At 40.2% G+C, this 26225-nt stretch overlaps 2 protein-coding genes across 4 annotated transcripts; both read right to left on the bottom strand.

The window, feature by feature from the left end:
• Positions 1-1037: 1037 nt before the first annotated feature.
• On the bottom strand, positions 1038-24393 carry TRPV1 (transient receptor potential cation channel subfamily V member 1). 3 transcript variants are annotated; one of them, XM_055795163.1, is made up of 19 exons: positions 24280-24393; positions 13628-13825; positions 12105-12163; positions 11308-11623; positions 10607-10773; positions 10161-10313; positions 9628-9768; positions 8850-9148; positions 8069-8245; positions 7678-7842; positions 7315-7410; positions 6632-6702; positions 5784-5949; positions 4993-5059; positions 4255-4571; positions 3551-3678; positions 3183-3298; positions 2479-2635; positions 1038-1804 (listed from the first exon to the last, which is right to left on the bottom strand). In XM_055795163.1, exons 3-19 carry the CDS (start codon positions 12136-12138, stop codon positions 1744-1746), a joined length of 2631 nt encoding a protein of 876 aa, XP_055651138.1. In that variant the 5' UTR covers positions 12139-12163; positions 13628-13825; positions 24280-24393; the 3' UTR covers positions 1038-1743. The 3 variants fall into 3 exon arrangements, with proteins under 3 accessions (XP_055651138.1, XP_027646733.1, XP_027646734.1); XM_027790932.2 differs by lacking the exon at positions 24280-24393 and adding an exon at positions 14714-16914; XM_027790933.2 differs by lacking the exons at positions 12105-12163; positions 24280-24393 and adding an exon at positions 14714-16914.
• SHPK (sedoheptulokinase) lies at positions 17014-26165 on the bottom strand. The gene is made up of 7 exons (XM_005240494.4): positions 25670-26165; positions 24280-24421; positions 21298-21481; positions 19912-20064; positions 18622-18797; positions 18305-18505; positions 17014-17437 (listed from the first exon to the last, which is right to left on the bottom strand). The coding sequence occupies exons 1-7, from the start codon at positions 25844-25846 to the stop codon at positions 17043-17045; spliced, it is 1428 nt and encodes a 475-aa protein (XP_005240551.1). The 5' UTR covers positions 25847-26165; the 3' UTR covers positions 17014-17042.
• Between the last annotated feature and the right edge of the window lie 60 nt (positions 26166-26225).

The raw sequence follows: 26225 nt of genomic DNA, 5'->3' as shown, positions 1-26225 counted from the left end.
TTTCTTAATAGTTTTAATAACAAATTACTCCACTGTCTGAGCCTGTCTTGTCTGCTTAGCTATACTTGTTTTACATGTGGACTGTCTCTTGCCATATTCAGCATGGAGCATAATGAAGTCTTGAGTGGATCCTACAGAGACTGCTACCAAGTGTTTAGAGATACACCTTTGTAATGGTATGAAATTCAACACACCTACTTTAAATATCTTTTGTGGTTTCCCTGTCCACCAGAGACAAACTTGTTGGGTTTAAATTCTAATTTTTTTTTCAAGCAATTCTTTCAAATCCCTTGGTGAGTTTCTCTAGGTATACCCTACAAACTCTATGAAAATAAAATTACATTTGTCCTGAAAAACGTTAGCAAAAGAAACAAGAATTACTAGTCCTCTAGATGGTGCTACTATTTCAAACAAAACAGCTGGATGCTTAAAGATTTTGTTGTAATATACTGTATGTTGTAATATGCTGTATTACCCTGTGAGAAATCCTGGCCCTACAAAAGAACTGATGTCGAACAGCCCGAGCAGTCTGTATATAAATATAATAACTGCTTCTCTTTAAGAATAGTAAATGTTTCAGTATCTTACTAAACATAGAAAAATTATAGGACGTATTGATTAAAATTATCTTTCAAAGGTTGGCTCAATTTTCTGTCTTTGATTTCCAATTTTCCCAATAATTTGCAAGTGAGCCCTCCAGCATACACTTTTCAACTTCAATGACTCATATTAATGTTCTCTGGCCACAGCCTTTGGATGCATCACAGGCTAAGCATGATGGGCTTTCCCTGGCAAAGGCTGTGCACTCTGGCCCAATTTCACAGAAGTGGTGTAGCACAACTGTACTTCAAATGCAACCACAAAACCAGTGCTCATAATCAAACTGAAACCCATGGTTAAAAACCTTGCTGGCTTAAGGATACTTGTATACGCATGCTGTACTTGGGCATTAAATGCTGTTAAGTCTAAGTGCTTTAGTGAGACATAGCAAAGAAAGAAGGTAAAACAATTTACCTTTTCTTGCCCAACACAGCTACACAGGTCCAGCACTGAAATTTCAGGCCAGCTGTCTATAAGACAGATTTTCTTATCCTTAGCTCCTTTCTGTCCAGCCACTTTTCAAGAGGATGCCAAAGCTGCTCCTATTCTTCCCTCTCTTTCCATAATTCCTATCTGTAGTTTTGGAATATCTGCCTACTTTCTCTCAGATATATTTCCTGATTCTTTGTAAATCCAGCCAGATGGACTTGCAGCACCAGATTTCTTTCCTCCTGTTGTTGCTGTCAAAGTCAAGAACAAAAACTTTCTGATTTCAAGATTATTATTGTTACACATTATTATACACCTGACCTTTGAAACATATAGTCTCTATAACCACTATCTCTTACTTTGTGCAAAGTTCATCTGTTATCTAAATAAATGTCAAATTTGGGATCATGTTAAGCCTTTAGCCTTAGTAACTATAACTGAATTCTGGAGTTTATTCAGACAGTGTAAAAGAAACATTTATTTCATTGATTTTGACTATTCAACCTTTAAAATTTCACAGAGTATATTTGTTCTTGTGTTACGAGAAAAGAATAACAACATCTCTAGATCATTCACTATTTTGTATTCTTTCTCTGTGTCCCTATTTATTTATCTGCTTTCCAAGAAACTTTCCTCACAGGAACATACCTCTGGGCTCTTGGTGACTTTTACTGCTCTTTTGTGAGTCCTCCGTTCTCATAATAGTTTGGTTGGTTAGTTTCTGAGGGTGCAAAGCCACAAAATCAGGGCCTGTAGCTGCTCACAAAAATAATGTCTAAAAGAAAAAGAATGTAAAAGCAGATGAAGGTATGAAATCTACTATATTCAGGGTGCTGAGTGACAACATTTTTTCTATAGGCGTTTTTATTATTTTCATATTACCAACAGTATATGCACCATCAATGGCCACTTGCACCAACCTGCAAAACTTAGCGAAGATCCTGTTAGCTAAATGAAAATGTCGGCTCAGATCTCAGAAATGTGTCGAGAGAAATTTCGACGAGTAAAAGAAATGGATGAAGACTGGACAAAAATCTGCATTAAAAAAGGGCTAGCTATGTTACAGATAGTTCTGAAGTGTGGGAAATTCTCAATGTGTTTCTTTATAAAACAAAACAAACAAAAGAACCTCCAAACTATGGGAACTATTTCTAACACTTCATGAGATACCCTAGATGCAAATATCTAGCCAAGTAAATATAAATCAAGTAGTATAGGCAGTTTCTTGCTGATTTGTATTAAAAATAAACATGAAGACATCAGCTTAAACAACAAGTAGTTTATTTAGCATACTTAATGAATCCTTGCACACAGTAATTTCCTAAGTCCTCTAACTTTTTTCCAAAAACCTCCTCTTAGGAATGAAGCGCTCTTACTTGCCCTGCTTGTGAGGGCCAACACAGGCAACTAGAATTAACCTTCTTAAAAATAAAGTAAGATTAGACTGACTTTGGAATTGACTCCTTCAACGTCTCAGCATCTTCTGGCTCATAATAAGGTTCCAAAATAGGTTTTAATTTAACTTCTTCTGGTAGTTTTTGAGTCTCTTCTCTCCTGCTTCCATCTCTTAAAAGCGGAACCAATGTTTTCCAGTTTTTCCCTGAAACTAAAAAGGAATGGTTAATTTTTTCCTATCCACAGAAACAGAAGAAAATATGTAAGTGGTTTAAATAGGAAGCTAATGAAAGAAGCAGGAAGAAAGGGTTTTGTGGTTTTCTTTCCCATACTATTCCATGAGTTTTCCATATTTCAGCTGGCAAGTACAGCAGAGACTGACCATACAATTAAATCCTTCCATGCTGGATGCTGATCTCCCAAACTATAGGGTTTGGGGTCTCCAAAATAGCTTCTTGGCTATTTCGCTGCCATCATACACTGTTCTGTCTCCTCAGGACTTACATATATTATCTGTCTTGTAAAATCTACAATCACATTGATGAATATACGGGGCTTCTATTTCAGAGAGTAAAACTGCGATGTGAATAATGAGCCCACTTAATATTTACATTTTGTGCTGACTGAAAATGCCATTAACTTAGCTACTGCCATTATCATTAAGTGCATAAAACTGACTGCCCTCTAACAATTAATTGATGCTGCTTTTATCACCAGTGTGTAACCCATACTAGGATTTAGGTCCCTGAAACCCTCACCTCTGCCAGGCTTGATAGAGTAACTGGGATTTCGTTTGAGGTCCCCAGAGTACCCAGGGTCTTCGTTGATTATGCCCAGATTGGTATTCCATGTGGACCAGTTCACTTCATCAACCCTGGGGAGAGAACAACAAAACCAGTATTTATCCTAAGGATCACCAGACAACTCCAGGATGAGTTTATATCACAAACTGCCACCTCTCAAGCCTCAAATCTGACCCAGAAAACAGATTAATCTGAGTACTGCAGACAGTGGTAGCAGACTACTTTTCAGAGTGCACCAGGGGGAGAGTTCTGCTTCCCATTACCAGCTACCTTAATGCTGTTTGTCTAGAAAAGATTGTTCATTTGACATACAAACAGGTTACCTAAAGCACCATCTGTAATCATCTTGGCCGTCAGGTGTGACTCCCACCAAGACTTGCTTCCCAGACCGGAATGAGCGCCTCACACAGTTCAAGTAGCTGTTTTCAATATCCAAGATTGTGATGGCTCTCTACCAGGTAAAAGAAAGCAGACGACTGAGAGGCTGCTGTGTCAAAGTCATACAAATCCTGAATTCTGCCTTTATTTTAAAAACGTTGAGCTTTTACCATTATCACCATCTTAGAGCAGGCTTTGTAACCATCTCTGAAACATCATCCTCAGTTAATATGTCACTAAAAATGCTGAATTACAGCCCTGTGATCAGAACTATGAAGTTCCCTTTCTTACCTCAAAAAAAACTGATGTGCCTTTGAGATTCTGGTTAGGATTGGTTTTCCCCTGGCATAATCCCTGTCTTCATAGTCTGATCAGGATTTTCCATCATCAAAAGCCCAAGTAATTTTTTCTAATTACAAAAGTACTACTTTTCTTAAATTTTGAACATCTGCGGAACATCTGCTCAGGCAAAACATCAAATATGCACGGAAAAGGAACTAATATACTTTTTTTTAGGAACTGTTCAGGGGAATCAAAGAAGTGGTGACCTGTTATTTAGAAACGTGTCAGTTCCTAAAGATTCTCTCTGAAATTTTTTATGATCCCCACACCCACTTTCTTGGATAGTGGCCTCACAGAACCAATGTACCTGGAGTTTCCAGATGCTCTTGCTCTCCTGTGCAATTTTGCTCACAGTTTCCCCCATCAGTGCAATAAGCATGTTGAGCAGGAGGATGTATGTAAGGATAACATAGAGAACCAAAAGGATTACAAACACAGACTTGAACCTGTAGTTCTCTGTGAACTCCAGGTCCCCCATCCCAATAGTAAACTTGAAAAGTTCCAAGCAGGTATAATACAGACTATTGTAGGATGTGCGGCCTCGTTTCATATGGCAGTATCGGGCATATTCAGAACTATTTGTGTCTTGCCCCTCATTGTCATCTTCAATTAAAGTCACCACAGCTGTTGCAAAAGAGGAATCATATATGCAGGATGAAAATACAATTTGAGATCATAATTCCATTGCAAGCAATGAAAATGAGCATAAAGGTAAGGCATTTTATCTTTACAGTGCATTGTCCCCAGTTAAATTGCTCTATAAAATACTCCCCTAACTGACACCCTCTCAGAAGGTGTCGTCTCAGTTTTATCTATATAGAACAGGATGCCTGCTTTTCCATTCAGCTTTGCAAAGCAGTTTGAGACCCAGAGATGAAAAGCTGTATGAAATGACTATAGATCATTGTTATTCTGAAGAGATTTTTTTTATAATTAGGTTAATTTGTCAGGTTTTAGTTGGAAACAAAAAGTCTAAGCCACTTGAAAAATAAGATTTTCTGACATTCTCTGAAGTAACAAAAATTAACTCCAAGTATGCTATTACCTGTAGAAAATCCCAAGAGGAATACTAGATAGACAAACATGAAGCGACATAAATCTCTAAGGATCATCTGTAACATGGAAACAGAGTATTTTTATGTTGCTAAAACTTGAATATAAACTACAACAAAAACTGGTAGAAAATACTACTTCAGCTCAAGAAGGTATTTGCTGTGAACTGGCTGTTCATGCATTAAACTGTTGTTTATCCTGCTGAGATAATAAACTTTAATACAGAAAACATTCTCCTCCGTTATTCATGCAATGGTTTACACGCATATGCAAGACATACGCATGCCAGATAGTTTCATCTTTTTCAGTATGAACCACATTAAGACAGTTGCATCTTTCTTCCCCTCTTGGCTAGCTGTCTACATCATATACAGAGGTATTATCAGCCAGCTATTGCCTCTTAGCTAATTGCTCTGTTTGGTAACATTTAAACTATACCCAAAGAAATTTCCAGCTGGTAGAAAGCTGTGCCATTTCACACCAGACCAGTCTGCACTGTTCTCAGTCTACTTTCATCCATATCTATCCAACCATGGTTATTTTGAAGCATGGCAGGTAATAATAATAATATCAACACTACTATAAAATGTATGGATGAGGAATAGGAGGTTTCTCTACATAAATTGTATCACTTCACTCAGAAAATAATGACCAAATATGGTAGAGTGATATGAGATTTCCCAGTGGCATCATGGAGGTACATATGGCTACTTCTCTCCTGGAAATGGGGCTGTTGGCAGCTGTCCCCTAATCTGAGCACTCTGCCAGCCTCACTGGACTGACCTTGGCAATCATGACAGAGTAAATGCCCATCTGCTGGAAGCCACGGGTGTAGTACAGCATGTTAGCCCAGCCCAGCGCCAAGGAGAAGACCATGGAAGCCACGTACAGTTCCTGGCCACAGAAGTACAGCACCACAGAGCTCAGGAGGAGCAAGGAGTGAACAAAGCTGAAAGACAAGCATGGTCTGAATGGAGTGTGATGAGCTGGCCACAGATGGTGGGAACAAAGGAACCCATGAGGGCAGAATGAGGGATTCTCCAAAAAACAAAGGAGCCTTAGCAGACATTTCTTCCCTTCCCTTCATTCTTTCCCTTCTTAAATCCTACAGTTCCTCTTGCAAACTCCTGAGTTTCCCCACTTAGAAACTTCTGTAGTCTCATCCCTGCTCTTCCTTGTGACTGGAGGGAAGAAAAGTCCTTGAAAACACTTAAGTTCTTCAGCACTCCCTCTCTTTCCACAGACCCATGAAATTGCCCTGCTTAACTCCACTCCAGTTGGGAAGAGAAAGGACCCAAATTATTGAGAGGCAATTCTGCCTTTAAGAATGGAGGATTTATGCACATACATTGCATGCACTTGATTGCAAGTCCAGCTTGGAGATCTGCTCCTAACTGCTGCATGACTCAGTCACTGAACTTCTAGACACTTCATTTGCTTTACCTCCAAAGGAGGTTACTGATTCAGACCCACTCGTTCAAGTGCTATAATATCCACTTGCAACTATTTTTGAAGGACCCAGGAATTTACAGCAAAGTGTCTGCCTGTCACAAATGGCTTCAGCCAAAGCTACAGATCTCACACGCTCATCTGTTTCATGCTGAAAGGCAATCAAAGATATTCGAGCTTACAAAAGAACCTCACTGTAGCTGTCAACTATCAGCGTCTTGAATGATGGGCGCCTCTGCACGAAATACTGTATCTGAAAAAAAAAAATGAGAATGAAGACTAGGTTTGCATCCAAAGAGGGATTAAGTATTCCATGGGAATGCATCAACTAAGCATTGATACCCATACCAAGGAGCTGGTACCTACAAAGCATCTCACAAGAACAGCTCAAAACCAACACCAGGGCAACATCTAAGGAGGACTCTTCTATCAACACTTCGTTTCTCTTACATCTGATATCAGAGTTTTGAAGACAACAATCTATTCAGTCACTGGTTTGAGAACCTGTGATTCACTGTACACTCTCCATTGGCTGCCAAGAGGAATCACGGGGACTTGAAGTTAAGACAGGTAATCATTAATAGAGGCCTGGCTATTTGCAATACCCCATTCTTAAGCTTTGGCTAGGCTAATTGCCAAGATGCTCATTAACTTCCACAGGTTGTCTTTTTTATACAACAGATAAAACTGCATCTCAGCTCATTAGTAACCTGAGAACTCCCAATCAGGCCAAGAAAAAAGATTTTTAGCTCTTCACCAAAACATGGATCATCTTAGCAGCCAATGCTGATGAATAGAAAAGGCATATGTGATTCTCTCCTACACCTGCCCAAACAGCAAAAAGGAAAAGTTTCAAAGAACTTACCCCTCTGAAAAAAAAATAGAGACCTCCCAGTACACTCAGGATCTCTCCAGTCACTCGAAAATACTCCCCAGTGCTGTGACCAAACGTGAAGGGAGGCTGTATAAGACAGGAAGATAGATAGATATGTTCAGCAGAAATGGAGTTAGGAAAGACCTAGCCTTGCCAGCAGCTGAAAGTAACCACTTTTCTAGGGGACCAGTTAAGCTTCTGAAAGTGTTGCAGCAAGGGGGCAAGACTAAGAAGGAAGCAGGGTCAAAATCTCCCCAAAATAAAAATTCTGATGTTAGGAGCACACGTTCAAATGGAAGGCAGATCTAGGGTATTAAGCACTGGGTTGTCTGATATATGACAGGAGTAACGTACCTTTTCCTTCTTGTCTACAGGTCTGTAGTAAGCAGCTGCAGTGAGGATGATGATATGCATGGTATAGACAAAGAAGTTAAAGTAAAATAAGTGTTTGACAAACCGGTCCCACTTGTCTTGCAGCAGCCTGTTAAGGGGCTCCACCAGCAGCATCTCATGACGGTTCTGAGTGGAAGGAGGAAGAGGAGAATCTTGATGAGACCAGTATATACTAGGCTTTGAAAACAGCAAATTATATTAATCTTGAGCAAATGTTATTGTACCCTTAAACTCAGGAGGGAAGTTTGTTGTTTTATAGAAATGAGGCACAAGCTGCACTGTGTGGAACATGGAGCTCTTCCCCAACAGTCCCCCAGCCTGTGAATAAAATGCCAAGGAGGTGCATACTCACTGGCGTTTCACTACTGTAGGCAATAATCTCAAGCACTGAATTTTTCTCGCATGTGTCTATACAAGACAGGTCATAAAGAGATGAGTGGACAGGTCCATAAGCCCATTCAGTGAACTTCCTAGACAAGTGTCTGCACTCAGGATCTTTGATCTCTCGTCTGAGGATGTAAGCGAAAATCTAATTGCAAAAGAACAATACAACCAACATTTCAGTGCTAATGGACTTCTAGTTCCTCAATATCTCCACAGGACAGGATGGCTAATTTCTTGCTAGTTTAACTGTGCTAAAGTCAAACCACTGGAGCACCGCAGAGACCAATGTCTGAAGTAAACATAATTAAATTTCTCACTGGATGCTGGGAGATGAGAAATACAAAAACAGCTTGCCATTATCTGTTTCAAAACAGCCAGAAAAAAAGCAGAGATGTATGTTACACATCTCTGAGCACAGACATTTTGAATGGGGATTGCCAGAAGATGAGTTCTGTCAGCCAGTCAAAAGTACAAGGCCTCTAGTGGTTCAGATGATAGCAGAGACCCACTTTCTGTTTCCACTTTGGCTGCCTTGCATACCAGTGGTATATGAATAATGCCAGCTGGGCACATACAAACACTTCATAGCCTTTAAGGACCATGCAGTTTTGCATGTTAAAACTGCAGCGTCAGTTCCTTTTAACTAAAAGGCCCCAACAATAAGCAATGATAAAATCTGTCCTGCATAAATGTTTTGCATGTATAACTTGATAGAGTAATGGGACAGTTAAGCACATTTGCTCACCTACCCCTATCTTCCCTGTTTTGGCTGCTAGAGTTAATGGAGTCAGCCCTTTCTTGTTGGTGAGTTCTTCTAGCTTCAGAATTGGATTAATTTTGGCACCAAGGATCAATATGTTATTGTACATCTTGGTAACAAATTTGGTATTATCCTTAGTATTATCTGCAATCTCCACCAGTGTGTGCAGGACCATGTTGCCCATGGAGTCCTCAGCAGCGATGTTGGCTGCCTGGTAGGGGTTCTCCAGGAGGAATTTCACAATGCAGAGCTGGTTGGTGCAGGCAGCCAGGGACAAAGGCAGCTCCCCTACAGGCAAGGAATGGGAATGAGTGGTCAGAAAGCCCATTACTACACGTGCATGAACAGAAAAATCATCATCTTTCACCATGAGGAGAAAAGGGGAATTTCTCTGGCTGATACAGTAACAATTCTTGTGCTAGCTGTTAGAATTACATTTTCCTTGGTTTCGTTGCATGAGAGAAATGTGGCTGTTTAACAAAAGCACTGTAAGGACAGCTAGCAGAAGGTTACAACCTTTCAAAGGATAGAGTGCCAAGAAAACAAAGGGATGCAGACATCAAGCTCACACTCAACACCATCAACTACCAACTGTGTTTCTTTATAATCTCAGCCTTTGGGAGTAAATATTTAGACTAAGTGGTAGAACAGCCCATCTGGTACTTCTGAGCCTCCAGTCCCACATAAACAGGATTATTTAACAGCTTGCACTTGGGATAATGCTAGGATAACCCAATCAATAAAGCCCATACTGTGCTCACCCCTACCAAAATAAAAGCCGGGTTTCCCTTTGATTTTCCTGAAGAACTCCCCACAGGCCCTTGCGTGAACATCTGCTCCGTTCTGGACCAAGAGCTTCACTAGGTACATGTTCCTTCTCTCAATGGCGATGTGAAGTGCAGTCTGGCCTACAGAGACACTCATCAGACAGAAACCTTCAACATTTAATACAGACTGAGAGCTTTCAGGCACTGCAATTCATTCAACTCCATGTAAGATGGTGGAACTGAAAGTTTTGCAGCCTAAGAAGTGCTAGAACTGAACAAAAAATGATGGTACAGACAGAAAATGCAAGTCCCCTGAACTTGCTATTAAATCACTGCATATTAAAAATGGCAGCATATCACACCTAACTAAACAACTGCCCTAGCACCAATGCACTGATTGTTAATCTCACACTGAAACTTCGAGGTGCTACATCCTCAGGCATAAGGCCTCATGCAGAAGACTGTCTGAGAGCCCCACCTAACCCTATCTTAAGGTTTAGCACCAAATTCACTGTTGCAGCTGTTTCCCTTACCCTTGTAATAGTTGTCAGTATACTCTGCATTAACAAACTCTTTCAGAGTTCCAGTTTTTCTTGCAATATCCAGAAGCAAAGGAATGGTATCATTTTTCCCATCATGTAGATTCAGCATAGCTTTCAGCAAGCAGGTTTTCCCAGTTTCTGGCTCTATAAGGCAAAAAAATCACAGCTATACAGAAGTAATTACAAATCTACCATCTACTCCCAGGCATGCAGGAATTAATGAGGTTCTTTTCAAAAGACAAGAAAACTCATTCAGGGTTTCACAGAAAATTCGAACTTTTCTGAATTCTCCTATAACCTTACAATCAACGAGTTGCCCAATCAACAGGGAAGTACTGGCTATTAGAGGACCTCCTGCAGACACTTAATTATGGTTTTTTGTTTTCATCTTCAGAAGAATAAAAGGGCAATTTAAGGTATGTGACACTAAAAGGTACCTTTGAACTCATCATCTGTGAGATGCTTCAAGGTTCTATTAAGGTAGAGTAGCAGATCATCCAGGTCCCTTGTGTTGCCTTGGGCTACAGCATCAAAGATCCTTCTGCGGTCATAAAATTTGAAAGCTTTTTCTGAGCAGCCTGTGATGGAATCTGTAGATAGGAGCCTAACAAGGGTAAATTTCAGTTACCTAAAGTCAGATATTTAGCAGACCTTTTATAAAATACCATTTGCTTGTGTTAAGTAGTAAGCATTACAGATTAGTATAGATAGATCTGCAAAGTCTAAAGATCAACAAAATTTCCAAGCAACCATCCTGATAAAATTATGTATCAGTTGCAGAAAAGTTGAGAACAAGACTTAAAAGAGGCATTGAAGTAGGCCAGTCTAACTGCAGGCCTCGGAGGCAGGCAAGCGCATGTTCTCATTCTGAGTGGTGTCCGTTCACTGACCAGTCTCAAGCAAGTGAATCATGGCTTACCACTAATTTTGGGCGAAATATCCATGGACTGAATTTTCAGAGATGCCAAGAGACAACAGGTATTGTCACTTTCAGACGCAACACTCCTTATTTTGGCATAGAGAACAGCGAAACTGAAAAAATGGGCATGCTCATGTGGAGAGAATAAATGCTGCTCTAAGAAACAGCCTGTAGCTGTCAAACTATTCATTACAACCAGATCTTACATGGCAAACTTACTTGTGAAGTTTCCCCCTCTCCAAATTGGCATGAAATTTGATGACAGAAGGTGCCATCAGATGATCCATCTGGTAAAAGGAGTCCATGGGAGCCATGTCCTTGTCACTATCCCCCATCACAAACCGCCCACGTCTTGCAAAGATGTTGCTTTTAGGTGGTTGCACCTTGGTGCTGAATGTACCCTGGAGGCTGTCAGGCATTTCCAGCATGGAGTCCTCCCCATCCGTGTGTTCATCTGTCACTTCAGATTCCTCCATGTCGTAACTGCCAAATTTCTTCATCTTACCAAGAATGGAAGACATGATGAGCAGGCAGTCTGTGAGGAACAACACAAACACCTCAAGTCAGCACTTTACAGGGCCATGAGTCCCCTTTTGCCTAGGATTACTCTCCAGAAACAGCAGGGAACGGACTGATTGCTATCATCCCAGAAGTGAGACAGATTCACACATTATTTGCTATGCCCAGTTGGAACAGTTTGGTAGGTCATTACCTCCATGCTGTTTGTTACTGTCCCCACTGCCTTTACCCATTTCAGAACGGAGAAAGCAAGTCAGAATGTCCCAGAGCTTGCCAGCCACCCCACTGCAGAGCTGACTGCTTCTGCTCAAAACTACTGTCTCATCCTTATGCAATTGTTGTTAAAGCCTGAGCAATCTCAGACTGGTTTGTGCCACAATATATTCTCAAAAAAATTTTTTTTAAAAAAAAGCCTGCTTGTGCCATAACCGTATCACAGTGATGCTGCGCACAGAAAGCTTCCTGCATAAAGGAAAATTATCACTTAATGGCTTTACCAGTTACAGCAGTGCTAGATGAAAATAGGAGCATGTGATTCTTGGGAGATGAGTGTCACCTTAAACATGAGACACAGAAACAGAAAGGGAAAGGTTACCACAGATAAGAGATTAATTTAAGACCACATGTCTGATCTTGTCTGATTTATAACCACAAAGAATTTGGCACAAGTTAACAAATACGCTATACTGAAAGTAAAGCAGGTTGGTGGGGTTGGTGGGGTTGGTGGGGTTTTTTTGCTTTCTTATCAAACTGTTTTAATCAGACAAATATTGGTCTTCATGCCACTGAATGCAAAATATTCTGGAACTCAGCAGTGGAGACAAGATTGCACCGTATTTGAACTGCTGCATAGCTGGCTTTTAGAGAGAGACGACCAGCCTTAGAAACATACTCTGAAATCCTAGGTTGATTGGAAATCTTACAGCTTTGAGCACAGGAATGTTATAAAATCTTTAAATTAAAGTCTTCAATTATAAACAAAATTACAGTGGTCAACAATCTTCTCTGTACATTCAGTGTAAAAACATTATAAACACGCTTCAAGGTTGTTTCTCTTCAAAAAAATATTCTGAGGGGTTCTCTGCAAACCTACATTGTACATAAGAGCTAGATTTTCAGTTCTGTGGGACCAGTTAATACATTAGGGGTCACTTACATTTTCCTGTGCAAATAGGACAGGAAAGAAACTTTTGTCAGGCATTTGCATTTCCTGTAATTTGGTACAATATACACGTAAAGAAAACATAAATTTGCAAACTTGGACATTTAGGGTTATTGGAAGCAAAACAGCATGATGGCAGTTTAACTCACTATGTCCTCCGAACTCACCTTTCAAGTTCTTTGTGTCCTTAGAATCACTTTGAATAATAACATAGCATTTTTTAACTTAATTGTTCTACAAGTAAGAAATTATATACAGAAAAATATTTCTATTTGGACTATGATACTAAAAATACAGAAGAACAATTACTTCAGTGAAAAAGTTATAAAAATAATTTTATAAAAATGGAAAATAATACACTGGGAATACAGCCATGTATAATTTTGAATTTTTGTCTTATTTAAATGAATGTGGATTAGCAAAAAACACCTCAGAGATGGCTATGGAAAACAGAATCACATTTTCCACAGAATAGGTGCAATATTAAAATCTGCAGAATAGACTCAATCCTCAATCCTGTCTCCTTGGAAATTTCCTCAAACCTCATTTAGTCATTATATGTGCTTTTGTTTCTAAACCCCGTTTGTAGTAACTCTGATAATTAAGACAAAGCCGTATTTCCTCACGAGTATGATTTGCAAGGGAAATAACCTTCAAAATTCTGTGGAAGGAGTCTTTAAAAAAAATATCTATCCTAAAAAACTGCATAATCTATTTGAACTCTATGAAACCTGTGTACACTGACGTTTGACAGAATAAATAAGGAAATACTTTTGAAAGAATGTCTAACCACATCACAGCTTATAATAGAGTTTACAAATAACAACCATTTTATTAAAATATACATGCAGAACTTACGAATATTGCAAAAAAAATCCTGTCTTCTGCAAAATAGTCCAGTCTCAGTAAACAGCCTCTGATCTATAGGAATTTGGTGTTGGATATTCCTCCTCTAAGGTGCCAGAACTGAAAAGTCCTCAGAGTTTGCTTCTCCACTTCATCTGTCTGCAAAAGTGTGCTATGTGTCTGATGATTTTTAGAATCACGTGAAGTTCACTAGAAGAACAGAGTAATAAGATCGTTAAGAACAAGCATCAGTGGCTTCTATTCCCAGGAGTTTAGCAAAGCTCTTTACAAGAACTGCAGTAAATTGTTCTTGCTTTTCCCTCCCCTTTAATTGCATTTAATAATGGATACTCTTCTCCAGATTTCCTCTTTGTAAATACACTCAAGCTTGCAAAAAACCCAAAACCACCAGAAAACAGTTGTTTCTGGTTCACAATTTCATTTCAGTTTACAAAACTTCATAAAATATACCACAGCTCTTCTCTGAGATCAGTCATCTTTCTGGACATCTGTTTTTGGGTGTCCACTCTAAGGCCCCACCAAGTATTTTAAAAGAGAACCGACTCTGAACAGAGTTGAGGGAGAACCAATGACAGAAATTCCCAAGGCCATTCTATCATTCCATGTTCCTACTATGATTTATTTAAATAATATATGTCAGCTTTTAAATATTTATGTCATTGGGGAAAAAACCTTCTTATCTAATCCAGGATGGATCTAACACCCTTAAAAATGGAGAACTGTGTCATATATTGTTAAATACATAATTTACATAAGACCTTTCTGCCCAAAACTAGTCTAGAGGAACAGCTTTTCCAGCAGGCTGAGCTGACAGGCTGTAGCTGTTAGGCTAGAAGCAACCTCCAGACCTCTAGCTCCTGAGGTTTTGAGTTAGGTTATGAAATTATTCAGTGAAATTATCTGGTTTGTTTGGTAACTATCTTTCTAGTCTTGCCATCTATCTATCTATCTATCTATTAAAAAGAATAATATATTTGCCTACTTAATAGCAAACTAATTATACTACTTAAAACACCCTACGGCACTGTACTCAATAGAAACAAAATGCCTATTTATTAATGCATAAGTGTAGATTACCAATAAGCCAAGTCCTTAGCTGGTGCTCCTGGAGCTTCGCTGAGCAGAGCACCTCATTCAACATTACAATTAACTCCACCATTTCCAAAGCAGAGACTCAGGAAGAAAACTATATGGATCAGTGGAGGGTCTCCCTGGTTCAGTCTCTAGCTTCTTGCTGGTCGCTTTTGCCAAATGATCCTTCTTTATCTTCTCCCAGCTCAGGCACCAGCTCCTTTCAGTCTTACTGTGCTCCGATGTACACACTTCAGGAACTTTCTGCTATTTTCTGAGTTTTGATGCCTCCTTCATCAGGCTCCTTGACTTGTATTTCTTGTCAAGATGTTATTTCTTACCAGCAACACTCCACTATTTTTTGCAACAATTGTTGGACGTATCATATTCCATCTCAGCAGGGACCTGGTTTAAAGGTTAAGTTCATAAGGAGATGTGAATGCTTATCAAAACAGGCCAGTAATAACAAGGATTTTATTCCTTTTCTTGGGCCTGCATCCAACATGCTGCTTCAGTTTATGCAACTTCTGTGCTTGAGAGTGATTTTACCGACTAAGAGCCCTCTCCATCACTGCAAATGGAAAAACATCAGTGGATGAACTATAGATCTTAAAGACGTATCCAAAGCTGGCCTGCAGGTCAGAGATAGTCTTGCCTAATAGAACCTACAACAAGGCCACAATTTACCAGCTTCTGGAAACAAATACCACTTGATTTCACAGTTAACAGCATGCTGGAATAGTATTATCAGCTCTCTTCAATTATTCAATAAAAATTAAAAGTACATCCAATACAAAAATACTTTATAATAACATAAAAGGGAAAACAATATACAACAAGTTCCAACTTTTTACAAAACCCTTAATCTAGTCTACACTTTTTCTGTAATTCCTCTCTATGCCAATAGTTCCCTAAACACAGCATGGAACAGATGCATGGAGGGAGATGGAAATTAATCTATCTCTGTAATAAAGATCTCAGAACAGCTTTCTCACTACAAAAATTAGCCAGTCCTGATGTTGCTAATGTGCAAGATAGGAATACATGTCCATATTTCATTCAAAATACATGCTTCTAAATAATGAAATTGTATCTAGATAACACCAAACTATCTCACTTGCTTCCCAACCTCATCTGAGAGGAAAAGGTGTACATGCATCTTGCTTTAGACAAAGTAAAAATGTTTTCACATTAAAATAAAGATTAGGGGGAGAAATAAATTTTAAGAGCATAACATAGGGGATTAAACCCTGGAAATTTTAAGTGAATTTGCATGAAAAATACTTAACATTAAAAATAGATTACAGTCTAGCCTGGCAGCTGCTGTATTAAAGCTTGATTTGACACAATCCATGAAGGGCAGAATCAGAAACACCTTCAGATCAATAGCTATCAAAATAGCTATGCACTATACTACAAGAACAAATCTCTCAAAATGCTAATTGCATTTGGGCTTAAAATGGAAATCAGAGCTGAAAGAGGTGATAATTGGGCTTTTGTAACTCTGAGTTTGTTAGCTCCTCCAGTGTATCACAAATTCTGACCATTTCAGAGAGGCCCTGATCCACTCTACCAACCAAGAAACAAATGTAAAATAATTACATATGCCAAATAAGGGAAATAGTTACCTCCTACCCTATAAATGTATTTTCCACTTGGATATAAGCCCTGCATTCCAGTTATCTCCAGTCATGGTACTGGCCTAGCCATGCCTTTGACCTTAGTCCACTGCACCTGACCTGGATAGCCACAGAAATAATCCTGTGTTTTATTTTGGTTTTTTTTTCAACATCCACACCAAGGTTGTATTCCTTTTACAGAGACAACATGCAACATGTGAAAACTGGCATTCATTCTATGCAAGAGCCAATGAACTCCCCAAACAAGGCTGACATCCTGGTCTGCTGCCTATATATATGTATATTGTGAGACAGCTTAAGGACAAATACTCTCTAACGAAAGCTTCAGACCAAGTTACAGACAGCTACTCATCTCTCCCAGTCTTTCTAAACCTATTTCCTACCAGGAAAATGAGACTTGCATGAAGTATCATTTTATGCAGAAAGTTAATGGATCTTTCCTAGTCACTCAGTCAAATGTAATGTGGTAATTACGTCTCATTTCACAAATGAGAATGACAGAGCAACAAAATGCGTACACCCAGAAGCAGACATTAAATGCAAGTTGTTGGTTGGTTGGGTTTTTTCCACTGTAGTGAGTGAGATTGCATGTTGAATATAACTCCAGAAAAAGTGAAAGAAGTGAAAGGAAATACTGTACAGTCAGTGGAGAAAAAAAAAAAAAGGTGACTTTCAGGCCATTCCAGACAATGACTTTATTTTCTGTGGAACATCACCATGGCAGCCCCCACAGCAGCATCAACATCCTTCCCATAAACCACAGGGAATGGAAAAATCCTTTCCACTTCCTGCCTCAGCACTTCGTTCCTGGCAAGGGCACTCCCGCTCCCCAGAATCCTCCTTACTCCTGTCTCCATCAGGCGCTGCACAGGTAGCATGGAACAGAGGTTTTCAACGATGCCACGGCACACAGCCCTAGTGATGTGACCCAGGGAGAGGTTAGAGAAAGCAATATTGGTCACTGATGCCAGCCGCTCTGGAATGTGTCTCTCTCCGAATACGGTTGGGTGGACTGAGAGTTTGCTGTCATTTTGGGCCAAGGCTGCTTTGATTATCTTCATATAGATGGCAGACTTCTCAACCTGAAATCCTGCAGATGGGAAACAGCATGTTACTAATCTGAAGGGATCTCGTGTGTCTTACATGTGGAGACTTAACACGGACAGTGATCCACCTGTTCAGCAAAACACTGAATACTTTTTTCCATGTCCCAAAGGTAATTTTTTTTCCAGGATTATGAACCACAGCTCTCCCATTCAAGTGTACCTAGAATCTGTGATACTAGAAATCTTTTCCCAATTACAGAAACTGCCCTTCCTGATAATACAGCTATTCCTCTTTGCTGGTACTGTGCTAACAACAACAATACAATATCTTTAAAGGCACTAATAGCAGACTTCATCTTCAGTGGCTGGATTGCACGTGAATACAAAGTCCACTTCAATTACTCACTGAAAGAACAATTTCAGAGCTTATTTCTATACTGCAAACCCCAAGAGATTATTAAAAAACCTGGGAAGACAACGTTTAAAGTGGTTACAAGGTATTACATGAATTTGAGTCTTAAAATCCATTAGAGTGCTGCAAAACATGCCACAAAAGGCAATGGATCCAATCAAGGGACTCTGTGGACTGCAGTCATACAAAATTAGAGGCTGTCCTCAAATTTGCTGACCTTTCCTTTTGAAAAAGAACTTGCAAAAAAAAATTCTTTTGTGTTCTTGAAACCCAAAACCTAGAGGCAATGTGTATGTGGAATCCAAGCATGACTGTCCCAGCATGTTCACAAGCCTCAGCACGAAATTCCAGAGATGTAGGAAGCATGACCCAAGAGTTACATCCTTGTTCCCTATATGGCATGACAAAACAGCTCCAGGCTTGCTCCTTTGCCTTAGTTTCCTTTTACCTTGCTGATCAACCTCAATTTTAAGCTTAAGCTATCTTTGGAATAGCTTACCTAGCTCTTCTGTCCACTGTGCCACCATGTCCACAAATGTTGCTAGCACATTGCCTCCATTAAGTGATGCTGCCACAGCCAAGTAGTCACCATTGAAGTAAGGAAAATAAGTAACAGCTGAGGAAGGATCTGGTGTCTCTGGAGGCTGGAATCCCGGGGGCATTGAGATAGTCAGCTGAGCAGAGGTACCGATATTAAGAACTAGAACACAACAGGAAAAAAGAAGGGGGGGGGGGGGGGGGAAATCAGCATTTAACTACGCTACCCTGAAAGAGGAAAATGAGAAAACCGAATAAAAGATACCACAATAATCATACCTGCATCAGTCCTCTCAGTCAGACAGGAATAAACAGAGCACTGGAAGTCTCCCAGAGCAATTCCTACTTTGGCTCCTCTGGGTATTCCGTGCCACGCACAGATTGTCCTGCCTGCAATACTGCCAGGGTCTCCCACCTCCGGGAGCAAGTGAACAGGAAAGCCAGATTTTTTCAGTCTGCAATCAGAACAATTTTATTGCAGGAAAGCAGTATGGGAATGAGTGGTATGACTACAAAGACCTCTTTGAAGTCACAGATGAACCTGGCCGCACATTTGTGGCTGTTGGATTTATGGATGCTTTCACCTATTTAGAAAGCTTTGTCTTGGACAGGGGCAGCATTCCAGTTCAATGGGCTGGGTCAACTACAACAGTCTAGAAGAATAAATAGCTTTCCTTTATATGCAATCTGATTACCTGAGATTATCCAGGAGTACATGTTTAGCAAGTTTAACCTATTGATGTCATACAGACAAGCAGTTCCAGGGTAAAAAGAAAATCACGAAATCACCAAAAAAATGCAACTTCTAAGTGTCAAAGAACTTTAAGCTGTCATGCAGTTAGTGGTTCAAAACCAAATCACAAAGAGTTAAGTCCAACAAGCTCCTTACACAATCAACTGCAAGATACACTACACTGCTACAGCAACAACACCATATTAGTAAAAGTTCAGTGGGCCAGATACAAGTTTCAGTCACTCTTTCATACCTTCATGAGCACATCTTTTCACCTTGGAGTCCTAACCTAAACCCTGAAATATATACATAAGGCCTTAGCACTCAGGCCTGAAAGAGCAAATCATTGAAATAAGTAAATAAATAAACTGATTCCTTGTAAGACTTCCTGTAGCCTAATAACTCTTAGGTATTATCACAAGTAAGTCTCAGTATTTATGAAGGAGCTCAGCTGAAAGAACTAAAGAGTAATAACTGTCTTTCACCAGCACAGTGGGAATACCTTGGCTGCAGCATGCACTTATCCATCCCATGCCACCACAGAAAGGGAGAGAACAGTTTGGTATACAAGGCCACACTGACAAGCTTCTCAGCTCTGCTGTCTTAGGTGTTTCTAAAAATACTGTGTCGTATTTTATATAATTTAAACACATATACCTTACAAACCAGAGCAAACTCTCAATAGTTTTCAGTACAGGCCACACCACAATTGATTAGGAGTAATTTCAATCACTTTTTTATCTGTAGCACATCCATACTTAGGGCCCAAAGAAGTGGTGACATTGCCTGACACAAGCAATGCACCACAAAACCCACTGAATGACCTTAGCACTTACATGTCAGTATTCCAGCTTTTTTTTCTAGAATTAAAATATCCCCAGCTGGCAGCATTCTGGATGGACATGAGTGGCTTCTTCAGGTCACACAACATGGCAACCACATAGTCATGGATAGTGCCAGCTGCATCATAAGACTTCAGAAAATCTGGGCTTTTAAACAAAACATTTAAAAAACAAAGACAATGAGGGATGCATTAAGGCAGTGGCAGCAAGATTACTTTCATTGCTAGAGGGAACTTCAGATACATGTGGCCCCATCTGAAAATGAAACAGCCATCTCAGTAAACAACCTGCATTTTGTTGGTTTGGTTTTTTAAATGGAATTTGTTTTCCAAGCTGTTACCACAGCAGCAACGCTTCTCTCCTGCTGGATGATGCAGAGACAGCAGCTTTAAGGAGTGAGTTGTCTAGGTTCAAAACCACACCATTGCAAAAGTTACCAGGAAGGTAGTAATAGTTTGCACAAAAAAAAATTCCTCTTTGTTGATCCTGGACCATTTGGAAAAAATAGGTAAATTCCTGCAGTTGCTCTATGATCCACAAATTACATGAATGGAAATGTACCAAATGGTGAAACAAAACAGGAACAAAACAAAGCAGCTAGACTCATGAGTTATACAGCTCTAAAGCAAGATCATGCCATGTTCCATATATTTGCTGGACACGCTAGATCCTGGTTTCTTCTTCCAGCCTAAGTTTTCCCCCATTTATTGAACCTGAACTCACTGCAGAGGAAGACACTGGCCCTTTGATAAGCACAGCATATGCAGACGAAACCGAAGAGCAAATCTTGCTGATGCCAAGTCATAAGTAAAAAAAATCATATCCTTTGCAAACATGCCACAACAAAGCACACCATTTGTAACACCTCATAAGTATCTCAGTGTCTAAGGAAGGAAGGAAGGAAGGAACTGAAATTAATTTAGGGACTATTTGTTTTAGCATCTGGCAGCAACCAGACAAAGCAATGCTGTTACTGTTTTAGGCATGTTTGTGCTTTTGACAATCTGCACAAGGCAAAGTTATAGTGTTCAAACCGCATTAGCAGAGCTCCTCGGAGTGGCAGGATGGTCTAGAATTATTCTGTGATACTTTAAGACTTCTGTTACTATATGGTCAAAAACTTTCCCTTTTTGTTAAAAAGATCTGTAATATTTTTATGAGGTCAGAGACTCTTGTGTGCTCAGTTGCATAAAGTTTATATTGAATACTGCCATTTTAAATATCCTTTGACTGCTTAATACTATGATTACAGAGAAACGCAGTCCCTCAGCCTGTAGTGGCATTAACATGCTACAGGAATACTAAGTGTCACATAAATTCAAGATGAGAAACTGCCAATGAAACAGCTTGATACAGAAACCCTTTTGAGAAATGATGTACCTTTTCTTTAAATACCAGTAGACTGTGGCACATCCAAATCCTGTAGCCAAGCTGATATGTGACTGTGGCAGAGGAAGAGAAGAGAGGAAGGTGGGACTGCAGCGGCCGTCTTGCCAAGTAATCAGATGACTGACCTCCTCCGGCTCAAAGGTAGGGCCTGTACTACACTCTGTCCACTTGCAACCTGTAACACAGAGTATCCGAGAAGTCCAGTGACTCCCTGCAGTGTAGTCTGCCTGCCATTCTTCATTTCTGGTCACTCTTGATAATTTGTCAAATAAATTGGAAAAAGAGCAGAAACCGAGCCAGTAGTTACTGTAATCAAATTAGTCATAGTTTTCAGCTCTAGATAACATCATAATGCCAGTCATCCTTTGCTAAAACAAAGAATAGTATCCAAGGCCCTCGTTCTCTATAAGCACTCCTAGTGCCTAGAGGAAGAAGCAACTTGCACTAGCAGATATTAATGATACAACTTAAATAACAGGTGACCCACAAAAACAAACAAACAAACAAACCAAAACAAAAATCCATTGCACTTTGCTATGGGAAGTAAAGAGCTTATATAACGGGGATCTGCCACATCATGAGCCAGAGAATGCTGCATTAGTAACAAACTGCCTATGATGGATAGAACAGTTTCACCTTTTGAGCCAAAGCAACAAGAACCCCAGATCTATATGTATTAAGCAATGGACTGCAAAATACTAAACAGTATCCCTCCCCTGTGTCACACAACAAAGCTTCACCAAAGGTGGAATAGGGTTTCATTCAGTTTTCAGTTTTTCCAGTCCAGCATGTTCCTTTCAAACAAACACTACACCTTTGATAAAACTTTTGCATTCTTTCAGGTGAAGGTCTCAGCTAAATTATGGCAACTTCTCAGAGCTGCTCAGAGCCTTCTCAGCAATGCCCACTATTGCTCTGGCTCAGTGCTCTACTTCCTGCCCTGACACGCTCACCACAAGCATCCTGCAAAGGCAGCATACAGTCCCATCAGAGCAGCAAACTAAGCAAAGGCTGAGCTCAAGCACTGGCATGTGATGTTTGCTAGCATGCTTCATGGCACAGCTTCAGCCTCTGATGACAACTGCTCTCCCAGGTGATGCCTGGTCACAACGTGGGGCCAGGCCAGACCACACACTGTTTCCAGCTGGCTCTGTAACTGAGGCAACATTTCGGTTTTTAGCAGGGGATAGAGCAGTTTCAACTATGCTGTGCCACTTGGACTAGAGGTCAGAGAAGAGACCCGTCTGCTTAACTGACTAGCACAAATATAGCTAAGAGAGTCTTTCTTGGGCTGGATACAGGGATTTGAACTTACACAGCAAAAAGCAGCTGTGAAAGCTGCAAAGTACTATACGAAACATTCAAAGCAAACACATACTTTTTCTTGTTCCCTTAATTCCCTGTTCTATCAAGTCTGTTTAAACTGAATTTCCAATTGGTTTGCTTTTCTAGTTTTAAATGGATTCTAAGAAATATTACTAACCATAAATCTAACCCTAAAGGATGCTATTAAAAATGTAATTTGTGTCCCAAAGTGCACGGATTCACTTAGTCTACTCAAAACAAATGAGAGCGAACACCCTCTTTCAGTCGACAGAAATGAAACAAAAGTGGCATGTGGCTTTAGGAAATAAAATATTAACCAATATGACATAAGAATCTATGTCTACCATGAACCCATGAGGCTTTGTTATGCAGCCCTTGGGACAGCTGGAAAGCAAACAACAGCTCCTTCAGTCCATCAGCCTTTGGATTTCTTTCTTTCTAATCATTTTAGTATTTAATGTAAAATCACAGCCAGTAATGAATAGCATAGTGTCTCTTAAAGCAATTAAGACTCTGACAACTTTTGACAGGCAGTGACTAGCACTTTTGGGAAATCTACTCTGTGGTTTACAATAAATCTTTGCTTCATCTGCATAACTCCTATTATTATAAGACTTGCATAATTGCTCAGATGTGCGCATCATAAGGTAAAAAGAAAGAAGACACTGATCACATTCTGAAAGCCTTAGACTCCAGCAGATTTAAAAGATGTTAGCCAAGAAGATAATGCATCCCTATCTCACAGGGCTGGCAATCCAAGGCCTGAATTTTTCAGACATCCTCACTGTCACAAAGATTATTTGACTTATTTACACAATCAAGCCCCATGTGACTACGTCACTGCAGTTGATTTTGTTTCTGAGGTCTTGACCCTTCATTCTACCAGCAGCAGAGTATCCAGAATCATGACCATAATCCTTTTTCAGCTCTTACTAACAGAAGTATAAACAGCAAGATGAATGCAACATGACAGTCTGACTCAGTAGAAAAAAAATTCCTTGAGATTTTTGGATGGGGTGGAGGGGGAGAAGCAAGGCCTGAAAACACCTTTTATTGAACTTCAGTCTTCCTCCTACTGTACCTTCAAAACAGCATTTCAAAATAGCATAGCAATATTCACTTTTGGATAGCTTATGCTATGCACATTTTAACATAAACTTTAAGCATAACTTATTTTTCAAGGCATATACAACACTGCTAATTCTGCTACTGCAGGTTCATTAGAAGGTATTGAGATACTGGACAACAGCTAGTTCATTGTTTTATGAGGTGAGTAAGATTCACCCCCACACCCCCCCAAATCATTCACATGATGCAGAAGTGTTTTCAACTGGCTGCAGATAGCAGATGATACACAAACAATTAACAAGCCACAAATAGGTTATTCTTCCTAATAACTGTGCTGACTCTGCTGGGATCTCATTAGACTAAACTCTTTAACTAATGTGTGTAAGCAATATCGTTAACTATAGTCAGTAGCTGAAATTCCAATAATTAAAGCAAAATTCCCACAGAAGAGCTGTTATTTCTGTTTAATAGAAGACCAAAAATGAACATGCAGCACTTTCCTACAGATCATTTCAGTGTTAAAATTTTATTTTCTGCATCGTAATACTCTGAAAAGGAATGCCAAAGCATTAATGTTACCTTTATCTTTTTTCCAAAATAGTATCCCATGCATTTGTCCTGAAACACCAATGTGACTGACTCTTTGAAGTTGCTGCTGAGGTAGAGCAGCAAGGCATTCATTCAATGCTCTTACTATTCTCCAGACATTCTGCTCCATTCCCTGCAATCATAAAGCATTATTCTGAGGATAAAACCATTAGGATTCACTCAGGGTATTTATTAAACAAGGCTACTCTAGTCAGAAGTGAAGGACAGAATTCATTTAGCTTAATCGCATGTATTACAATAGCATTCACTACTAAATTGGGGAAAAAAAAAGCAAAAAAACCCCCACAAAACCACAAAACCTAGAAACCAATACCAGCAAGCTTAAATGAAATAACAGCCTCCTAAACTTAGGGCCAAATAATTCTTAATTTCCTAAGCTACCATACTCAGCTATAACATTTTTTAAAAATTCCATTATCACTCACTACATGCTTTCTTTAGTCCACCTTACATATTGCTTTTCTTTTGCCTCACGAAGAGGATTATCTGTGTGTTCTGACTGGCATGCAGTCTCCCTTACAGCTGCCTAATGCTCCTCTGTATCTACCTAGTGCTGGTTTTGATGATGCCGATACTTGGTTTCTGCATAGTCTATTCCTTGAACAACTTAACAAACTAATACACTCGGCAAAACGGTGCCACAAGAGAAGTTGCATTCCAGCTTTCACACTTTCAAAGATTCAGATTACTTTGTGACAGACCCATATGAAGACTACAATCAAAAGTATTCTAATACAGTCTACATATAGATGTGAACTAGTCTGTGTATCTTTTGGCTGCATAAACGTGACAGTAGGGAGGCCTGTTTGGTATCTTTGATCAGAAATTAGACCCTAGACTAACTACAATACTAGGCCAGAGGAATGTTTATACATATTTTTTTATGATTCTGATGCATACTTTCTTACATTGACCAACACAATGGATGTAAAGATCTTTAACAGGACTACATGTTCCCGATTATTTCCATGGGGAATTCCTGGTTGTGATTCCATCTCTCATTGAAGCGCAAAATACCCTTCCAGTTGGCAAGTGGTTGCTGTTTCCTGACTAGCAGTGTCAAAGACAAGGTGATGATTAATGGGAGAACAGTTTTAGATTGCCTTATGCAACTTTTCAAAAGCTGGGTCCTTCTTTAATCAAGCAGCTCTACTCTACTTTCTCAAACAGTAAACAGAGCACTTTAATTCTACTTTCCCCTTCAGATATCCAGACACCCACAGCAACCACCTGTCAATCTAGGCACAAAAACAATCCAGGAAAGCCACTGAAGTCTGCATAACGTAGCAAAACAACCTGGCCACTACAAGGCAAGGCCAGCATTCTGAAATTGCCAGCAGTGCTGTCTGCCAGACCTTACCTGCGGTCCAGCTTCCAGGCTACTGGTGTGTGCCTGCGTCTCCCTGGAGCAGCTCTCTGCCACCACCTGCCCTTGCTCTGCCCCTGTCAACAGGGCTGCCTTAACTGACGTTGTGCCCAGGTCTATGCCAAGCACACAAGTGGGCGCTGGCCTGCCTGCCGCCTCGCTGGCCGCCATTGCTACGGGGAGAGGGGATGGCCTTCACCTTCCCCACCACACACGGGTCTCTCTACACGGTGACCAGACCAACAACCACCATGCTAAGCCCCACGCCGCTCCTTGCTCACTTTAAGAGGGCACCTGCCCCAAAAGGTGAGTACCGAAGGCACAAGCAGTGGGAGCTCCCACCCCAGCGGCACCCAGAGGCTGGGCTCGGAGAGCGGCCTGGACTTTGCCCTCCCCTCAGCAGTACCAAGCCACTACCCCGCCAACTTCAGCGTAACAAACTGTCCCTTCCCCAGCGACATGCGCAGCTTTAAATGAAACTTCAACAAACAACTGAAGCAACAAGCCATCCCGCCCCTCACAGCTCTCCCTCCCCATAGCCTGGGCGGCA

Source organism: Falco peregrinus, chromosome 2 (genome assembly GCF_023634155.1).
Source record: "Falco peregrinus isolate bFalPer1 chromosome 2, bFalPer1.pri, whole genome shotgun sequence".
NCBI classification, from domain to species: Eukaryota; Metazoa; Chordata; class Aves; order Falconiformes; family Falconidae; genus Falco; species Falco peregrinus.
This window is presented reverse-complemented; position numbering and strand designations above follow the sequence as displayed.